This window comes from Elephas maximus, chromosome 10, assembly GCF_024166365.1.
Source record: "Elephas maximus indicus isolate mEleMax1 chromosome 10, mEleMax1 primary haplotype, whole genome shotgun sequence".
Classification (NCBI taxonomy): Eukaryota; Metazoa; Chordata; class Mammalia; order Proboscidea; family Elephantidae; genus Elephas; species Elephas maximus.
Window position 1 is genome coordinate 76,691,852 of NC_064828.1, and position 9,734 is coordinate 76,701,585.

The 9,734-nt window shown below is 38.1% G+C and overlaps 1 protein-coding gene across 1 annotated transcript in view; it reads right to left on the reverse strand.

Moving 5' to 3' along the window:
• Nucleotides 1-7,372, reverse strand: part of LOC126083698 (coiled-coil domain-containing protein 170-like) — a 53,003-nt gene extending 45,631 nt beyond the window's left edge. The window contains exons 1-2 of the mRNA XM_049897534.1: nucleotides 7,232-7,372; nucleotides 2,611-2,739 (exon numbers count right to left, since the gene is read on the reverse strand). Coding sequence (XP_049753491.1) covers nucleotides 2,611-2,739; nucleotides 7,232-7,372 — 270 coding nt within the window. The remainder of the gene's footprint in view (nucleotides 1-2,610; nucleotides 2,740-7,231) is intronic.
• Between the last annotated feature and the right edge of the window lie 2,362 nt (nucleotides 7,373-9,734).

A 9,734-nucleotide genomic window follows, 5' to 3' on the forward strand; every position in this document is an offset into this window, starting at 1 on the left:
TGATGCCTTTGAATTGTGGTATTGGCCAAGAAAATTGAATATACCATGGACTGCCAAAAGAACAAACAAATCTGTCTTGGAAGAAGTACAGCCAGAATGCTTCTTAGAAGCAAGGTTGGCAAGACTGCCTCTTACATACTTTGGACATGTTGTCAGGAGGGATCAGTCCCTGGAGAAGGACATCATGCTTGGTAAAGTACAGGGTCAGCAGAAAAGAGGAAGACCCTCAATGAGATGGATTGACACAGTGGCAGCAACAATGGGCTCAACCATAGCAATGATTGTGAGGATGGAACAGGACCGGGCAGTGTTTCATTCCGTAGTACATAGGGTTGCTACGAGTTGGAACCGACTTGACAGCACCTAACAACAACAACAACAGTTTCAAGGATTGGCATAACATTTTTCTGAAAGAAAAAAACAAATGTAAGATCACATGAACCACAGCTTCTCCCAGCCTGAGCCCAGAAGAACTGGATGGCACCAGGCTACCACCAGCAGCTGCTCTAACAGGGATCATAATAGAGGGTCCCAGACAGAGCTGAAGAAAAATGTAGGACAAAATTCAATTTCACAAAAAAAGGCCAGACTTACTGGTCTGACAGAGACTGGAGAAACCCCTGAGGCTATGGCCCGGGACGCTGCTAACTTAGCACTGAAGCCACTCCAAAAGTCCACCTTTCAGCCAAAGATTAGACAGGCCTATAAAACAAACAATAACACATATGAGGAATGTGCTTCTTAGTTCAATCAAGTATATATGACCAAATGGGCAACACCTGCTCAAAAGCAAAGATGAGAAGGCAGGAAGGGACAGGAAACCTGCATGAATGGACACAAGGAACCCAGGGTGTAAAAGGAAAGGTGAGAGTACTGACACATTTTGGAAACTGCAACCAATGTCACTAAACAATTTGTGTATAAATTTTTGAATGTGAAAAAAACGTAAGAAATCTCTCCAAGTTATGTTAAGATCTACTGTGGCTATATACATCCATTCAAATTTAAACTCCATTCACTTCTCTCTGTTAAAAGAGGGAATGTATTACCATAAATAAAATTGTAAGATATGTATTTATCTAGCCAGAAGCTCTAGTGGTGCAGTGGTTAAGCGCTCAGCTGTTAACGGAAAGGTCAGCTGTTCAAACCCACCAGCTGCTCCGCAGGAAAAAGATGTGGCAGCCTGCTTCCATAAAGATTTACAGTCTTGGAAACCCTATGGGGTAGTTCTACTCTGTCCTACAGGGTTGCGTAAGTCAGAATCAACTTGATGTCAGTGGGTTTATATTTATCTATTTCCAAATTTACATCTATTTAAATAAAACCTGGAATCAGGCTATTGATGAACGCGATAACAGAAAAGACCTTTAGTAAAGTCTTGAACAGAAAAGAAGCCCAGGAACAGAAAGCCACCCTGAAAAAGTACTTCCACCACCCACCTGTCAGTTTGTTGTATTGTATTGGCTTGCATGTAGCTATGATGCTGGAAGCTATGCCACTGGTATTTCAAATACCAGCAGGGTCACCGATGGTAGACAGGTTTCAGTGGAGCTTCCAAACTAAGACAGAAAGGCAGACTAGGAAGAAAGGCCTGGAGATCTTCTGAAATTTAGCCAAAGAAAACCTTATGGATCACAACAGAACATTGTCTGAATTGCTTGCTTGCTTTGGACACACCATAAGAAGGGATCACTTGTTAGAGGCAGACATATGTTTGGTAAAATAGAGGATCAACAAGGGTATGGGAGACCCTCAGTGAGATGTATCGGCACAATGGCCACAACAATGGACTCAAGCCTACTGGCAATTGTGAGGATGATGAAGGACTGGGCAACCTTCTGTTCTTTTGTACATCAGGTTACCACAAGTTGGAGTCAACTCGATGGCAGCTAGCAACAACAACAGAAAGCTACTTATGCAATGGGCTAGTAAGTGATCTGTATATGTAAATACTCTGAGAAATTTATTTACAGGTAACCATACAGGCAGTATAGGCATAACTAGCTGCATCATAGTGCTCTTAAGAATGACAATGGCCTTCGAACTTCTGACCTTGCTTACTTACAAGACTGTCTCTTGCAACCAAACGTTCTGAGGGCAGGGCTCAAATAATTTCTACAAGCACTCTGTAATCTTCATCGCAGGGAATAAAAGTGAAGGCATTTCCTACAAATGTTAGTGCCTTTCTTTTTAACCTAGTTATGTTGCTCAGACATTTCATCAAGTACTAAATAAAACCAGTGGATACACTAGTGGTATATTGAAAATGAGAATTCATTCTCCCCAATAAAATCATTTAATACATGTAACTGGTTACTATTATTACAAAAATTTCAAGCATGACAGTCCATAGAAACAGTCTAACCCTCCAGCACTTGGCAGCCAATTCAAAAGCACTTAACTATGCACCATCTGTAAAGGAGGTTCTCTGGCAAAAGACAGGTTTAGGCAAAAGTCAGTGTTCTTCCGTGAGAAGAGAATTCGGTATTGAGAAAAAAACAAAACTGAGTTAAGATAATACTTTAAACCCTTTTATCAGGATGGTTCTCTCCCTGCGTTAACAAAGGATATAATATCCCATGGTGTTTTATTCTTGGATAATCCATATACCTCAGCTAAAAGATCCTTGTTTTTCACCAACAAACCAGCAAAGTCAGGATGGATTGGGTCAGCTGCCCTTTTGTTGCACCTGATTGGGTTCTTGATGGGAACCACTTGAAGAGGTGGGTCAAAACCAGCCTGCAAAGGAAAATTGCAGATTAATTACGAACACATGTGCTTGAGCAAACCCTCGAGATCAAAACTAAGCTCACACGAAGCCCAACAGAGCAGCTCTAAATAGGATGGGAGCTTAAAATGTTCATTTTGAGCTGCTTTGCTACCAAACACAACAGGTCCCAGGAAAATATCAAGTAATTTGATAATCTAAAAGGCTACTTATTTCTTTTTCTAAAAATCATTACTTACATGACAATAATTTATAGCACCAGCCATAAGTAGATGTAGCACATCTAAATATACATAATTTCTGAGAGGATCGGAATCATGAAAACACATAAAATATCTGGGGAAATATTACTTCACATCTAATAAAAACTTATTGAATCTTGAATTATTAGAAGGTCACTGATGAAAGATTTCACAGTATTTGCTTTATTTCTGGTTACAAATCAATTCCCATGCATTATATCTTCACACAAATTTTTTTTAAACACTTGAGTTCAGCAAATGAACATCAATTTTGTGTTTCTGCAATACCTAATTGAGTGTAAAAGTGAGGGGTATTTACCTGTATTACAATATCTCCCAGTATTGTCAAAAGGATGTACAATTATTCTAAACTGTAATAAGTATAACTTTTGGTATAAAGTCTGTATGATTCAAATGAAACCAAGAAAAATTACTATTAGCCTAAATTGCTAACAAGTATATAAATATATCACCTGGTACATAACATACTAAAGTTACAAAATACATTTTTCTAAAGTTATCAGGTTTTAGAACTAATTTTATTCCTATAAAAATGTTGGGAACAAGAACTTGCACAAGAGTATACAAAATACTCGTTTAAATGCTTAAAAAAAGAGAGAGAGAACTTTGTAAATACAAGTAAGCCACAGAAGACTGCAAAGAATAAGTAAACATACTAGAAAAACAATCAAATAAAACTTCTAGAAATGAAAACTATAATAAATTACATTTAAAATTTCAATGAACACATTAAAAAGCAGACTAGACCCTGCTGAAAAATAAATGAACTTAAGACAAATCTGAATTATCTAAATTATTAAGAGGACAGCATATTGGAAAAAAATAGTCAATATGAAGGAGACAAAGAGAATAAAGTGAGAAAGTCTAACACATGTCTAATTGGAGTCCAAAAAGGAAATAAAGAATGAGGACAAGGCAATATTTGAAGAAATAATGTGAGAATTTTCCAAAATATTCTAAAGATGCTTATCTAAGCACCCGAGCAAATCCCAAGAAGATTAAATAAAAAGAATCCCTTACGTACACACTCATAATGAAATTGCAGAACACCAAAGAAAGAAATCTTAAAAGCCACCAATAGAAATTATGCCTGACTTCTTACCAGTAACGCAAAAGCCAGAAAACAGCCGAATGATATCTTTAATGCACAAAGAAAAAGAGATATTTTGCCTATTTCTAAAATGCACATTTTTTCACATTTTCGTATCTGTGAAGTTGGGGTGCATCTTAAAATTGATGCCACTTCATATTGTGCATAGTTTAACTGGCAGGATATTTTTGTCTCCTAATGGCACATAAAGTAATACTGTTTCTTACACTCAAGGAAATAAGGTAACTGTCAACTAGAATTTTATATTGGATGAAATTATGTTTTAAACTTAGTAGTAAAATAAAGATATTTTACACAAACAAATTAAGAGAGCTGACAACTAATAAACCCTCACTTCAGAAAATTCTAAAGGATGTAGTTTGCGTAGAAAGAAAATAATTGAAGCAAATTTCAGGGAAAAATACCAAATTTAAATCCAGGTGGTGGGTACATGGGTATTATATCAGTCTCTGTACTTTTGGTATGTTTGAAATTAAATACAAAAATTAAAATTTATAAACATAATCCAGTTGATTTTAAAATCACAAAATATAAGAAATCTATCAGAAGATGAGGGCAATTTTATCTATTTAGGTGCTATAATTAGAACTCTATCAATATTTTAATATACACTTGGTCCCAAAGAAAACATAAAATGTTATTTTGAAATTCACTTGTTGCAAACTTGCAGTCCCTGGGTGGTACAAGTGGCTAAGCACTCAACTACTAACCAAAAGGTTGGCGGTTCAAACCCACTTAGAGGTACTTCCAAAGAAAGGCCAGGTGATCTACTTCCAGAAGGTCACAGCCTTGAAACCCTGTGGAGCGCAGTTCTATTCTGCACACACAGTGCCTCCAGAGTCAGAACTGACTCCATGGCAACTAGTTTGGTTTTTAGTTTCAAACTCAAGCTTGTTGTTCTATTATTGATTTAAAATAAAGTTCATAGTTAAGTGGGGGCGAGTGAAAATTAAGATTACAATTATTTTATTAATATAAACCTCATAATTTTATAATATTTCATAATTAAAATATAATTCTATGTTGTTTTTATAATCTATGCAAAAAGGCAAAATAATTTTGAAATTCCTAGAAGGATTCATGAGAGTTTATTTACTTGAAAGGAGTTCAACTATTAAAGGTTGAGGTACATTGTCCTTTTGTATTGTATTCTTTACTTTTACTACATTTACTTTCTTACCAAAGAAACTAGGCTTGTCATTCTCATTTAAAGCCACCAGGGGGAGGAAATAAACCACCCTCCTAACTCCTCTTCCTCATCCCCAGCTCAGGCTTAATCTCCTACAAGCTTTTTTGTTGTTATTGTTGTTGAGTATACAGCAAAACATATACCAATCCACAGTTTCTGCACGTAGCATTCAGTGATACTGATCGCATTCTTTGAGTTGTGCGACCGTCCTCATCCTCCTTTTCTTAGTTGTTCCTCCCCCATCAACAGGGATTCCCTGCCCCCTAAGAAAGATATCTAATCTTTCTAGTTGCCGTTGTCAATTTGATCCCATGTAGATCTTAAAAGAGCGTAATGCTCAAGGCAGACTTTTTTTTACTAGTTAAGCTAAACTATGGTTTGATTTTAAAAAGACTTCAGGAGTTAACACCAGACTTACTGGTCTGACAGAGACTGAAGAAATCCTGACAGCATGGCCTCCAGACACCCTTTTAGCTCGGTAATGAAGTCACTCCTGAGGTTCACCTTTCAGCCAGAGATTAGACAGGTCCATAAAATAAAAACAGGCTAAACGGGCAATACACCCCAGGGTCAAGGACAAGAAGGCAGGAGGGGACAGGAAAGCTGGCAATGGGAACCCAAGGTCAACAAGGATAGAGTGTTGACACATCATGGGGTTGGCAACCAATGTCACAAAACAATTTGTGTATTTATTGTTTAATGAGAAACTAATTTGCTCTGCAAACCTTCATCTGAAGTACAATTAAAAAAAAGGAAAAAAAGACTCGAGGGGATATTTTTGGTTTAAGGTTTAAAGATTAACTCAGGGCAACAGTTTCAGAAGTTTGTGTAACTTTCATGGCTCCAGAAAGTCTGGAGTCCATAAGAATTTGAAATTCTGTTCTGCATTTTTCCCCTTTTGATCAGGATTCTTCTATGGAATCATTGTCAAAATGTTCAGTAATGATAGCTGGGCGCCATCCAGTTCTTCTGGTCTCATGACAAAGGAGGCAATTGTTCCCGGAGGCAATTAGCCGCATATTCCATATCTCACTCCTGTCCTGACTCTTCTTCTTCCTCTGTTGCTCCAGGTGAGTAGAGATCAATTATTGTGCCTTGGATGGCTGCTTGCAAGCTTTTAAGATCTCAGGCACTATGCAACGAACTAGGAGGTAAAAGAAGCACTAAATATGTTATTAGGCCAATTAACTGAAATGTCCCATGAAACCATGACCCTGAAGATCCAAGCCAAGAAGCCAAATCCCATGAAGTTTTTGGTTATACATATGCCTCAGCAGCTATTCTTTTTGTTGTTTTTCCTACAAGCTTTTGAACTAAAGTTCTGGGTGGATCTTTGTACTGGCCCTTAAAATACCAATAAAAGGGACATCCTCTTAGAGGATATTTAATTTCCAGAAGGATTCTCATTAGGGTTTGAAAAAATAGTTGCCATGGAGTCAATCCCAACTCATGGCAACCCCATGTGTGTCAGAGTATAACTGTGCACTAGAATACGGCGGAGTAGGACATGGCGCACTAGAGGGAGATTGGGAGTCCGGCTGCTTGGCTCTGCCACTAAATCATTGTGCCTCCCTCTAATGATGGGGTTGGATCAAATTAATTCAGAAGTTCTTCACATTCTATTTTTCTTTTGTCTTGTGAAATGACAGAGCCACCAAAAAGGCAAAAATAAGTAATATCCATTTTAAGGTTTTCTTTAGATCCGGATGTTTCACTTCTTCTTGTTATAGAGTTAAACCAGAAATGAGAAGAGGTAGAAGATCATTTGACCTCATCTCTTGTATCATTCACTAGCAAAGACATGAAAAAGACACTAGCAGAGGCAAATGGATAAACAGAACTGGACTTTCCTTTCTTCTAGTTCTCAATTGTGTGAGAGACTGTTTTATCACCACCTTCTGACAGTGGAGAAAAAATAAATGCCGGAGTACAGGACTTACCACGGGGCTATTTCTCTGAGATGTGTGAGCTGATAGATGCCTGACTTCTGATGGCTTCGCCTCAGGGTGGCCTTTGCTTTGGCCAGTAACTGCAAGCCTTCCTGGATCTGAGTGGTTTAAAAACTGGAGAGGGTCTGACATGCTAGAGATATGAGGAGCACAAGATAGACCTAGTCATGGTGACCCAATGTGCTTCCAAAGGGAGTGTGCATATAGCAAGCAGGAAGAGATGCTGGAGTCTGCCCAGCGCCAACAACAATGTCTTCAGGGAGGTTTCACTGCACACCCTCACTGCGCAGCCAGACCTCAGAAGGAGCTGCCTGCTGAACCTGTGTGCTTGGAAACATGGAGTAGCCGGTTTCTAAAGACACCATTTAGATTGTAACTGGTTGAAGCAGCCTGCCAATATACATATACACACTCAAAGTATCATACTGAAACAATACTTTTTAATCATATATCTTTGGATACCTGACTTGCAAACTTCTTTCACTTCTAATTTTTCAATCTATCAGAAACACCAACTATATCCCTTAAGATTCAGACAAAAGATAAAAAGTCAAACTTGAGTTAGCATTGCATGTGACGGCTCATAAAGCTCTTTTTGCCCTGGAGGGACATAAAATGTAACACCACATTATAACTTTCATAAATTCAGTTTCCCAAGAACTTCAGTACTGCCTTAAATCCAGCTTCCCTACCCAGCTCAATCCAATATATTATCTTTTCTTTCAAGGGAAAATTAAAAGAAAGAGAAAAGGCATCTTCCAAATTAATGTCCATACATTTTATCAAGCAATAGAATGAAGATTTCTTTCTTTTTTTTTTTTCCTCCAAGATCAGGAAACGTATTCTGTTAAAAAAGAAAGAACAAAAGAAAGAAACAGCATTTAGGAACTGCTCTGGAGGGGTTGCGTGTAAGCGGGTTATGTTTTTCCTTTGCTGGGTTGTATCATCCAGAAAATCAAACAGTCCCAGAACGAGAAGAATTTTCTTAAGAGGAGAAAAAAATCAGGATTGTGTGATTTGAGGAAAGTGAAATAATAAAGAGTATAGAGAAAAGCCCTGGTTTTCTTCACTAACCATGCAATGTTTTTAAAATTTTTCTATTAATTCTCTCTTTAGATGTATAGATATAGAAGACAACTATTAAAGTACAAATACTTCTAACGAGACTTTAGACTCTTCCTCATTTTCATTATTTAACACCTAAGATCATTATTATACCAATTCGTTGTCTAAGAACCAAAGAAGGGGATTAAAGAAGAATTTAAGTTTCGGTGCCTAACGAGGGAGAAGACACTGCTCTTTAGTCCTGGAACTAGAAAGGTACTAGAGACAAAAATCTTCTTAAGAATTCCATCCTTTTACTTTTATTTCCTTGAAATTTTGTGAATCTTGTGCTCTAAAAATAACTTTCCTTAATGAATTTTACTCATGTTGTCTTTTTAAAAAATTTTTTATTGTGCTTTGTTTAAGTGAAAGTTTACAAATCTGGTCAGTCTCTCACACAAAAACTTATATACACCTTGCTACATACTCCCAATTGCTTTCCCCCTAATGAGACAGTCCACTCCCTCCCTCCACTCTCTCTTTTTGCGTCCATTTCACCAGCTTCTAACCCCCCTACCCTCTCATTTCCCCTCCAGGCAGGAGATAAGTGTCCACATGATCCAAGAAGCTCACTCCTCACCAGCATCACTCTCCAACCCATTGTCCACTCCAATCCCTGTCTGAAGAGTTGGCTTTGGGAATGGTTCCTGTCCTAGGTCAACAGAAGGTCTGGGGGCCAAGGCCACCCGGGGTCCTTCCAGTCCCAGTCAGACCATTAAGTCTGGTCTTTTTACAAGAATTTTGGGTCTGCATCCCACTGCTCTCCTGCTCCCTCAGGCTTTCTCTGTTGTGTTCCCTGTCAGGGCAGTCATTGGTTGTAGCCGGGCACCATCTAGTTCTTCTGTTCTCAGGCTGATGTAGTCTCTGGTTTCTGAGGCCCTTTCTGACTCATGTTGTCTAAAATCAACCTATTTTGTGGGCCAACATGTATCCCCAGAAGTTTGATCGTTTACATACAAATTCTTCAGTGTAATTCCAAGTACCACCTCCTCCAAGAAGCTTTCCTTGAATCCTACAAGGTAAAGGTAATCTCTCTCCTCCTAACTCTTACAGTACATGATATATTTTTTTTTTACATATTACTTAAAAATCTTAACTCCCTTACTAGATTAAAAGTACCTAAGAACAGGATCTATTTCTGATTCATATGTACCATTCCATAGTAAGTGTCATGTATGGAATTGTGTCCCCCCAAAATATGTGTCAACTTGGCTAGGCCGTGATTGCCAGTATTGTGTGGTTGTCCTCCATTTTGTGATCTGATGTAATTGTTCTATGTTGTGAATCCTAATCTCTGCCTGTGGTTAATGAGCAAGATGAGGTTATGTTAAAGAGGATTAGGGTGAGATGCAATACCCTTACTCAGGTCACAGCCCTGATCTGATGTGGG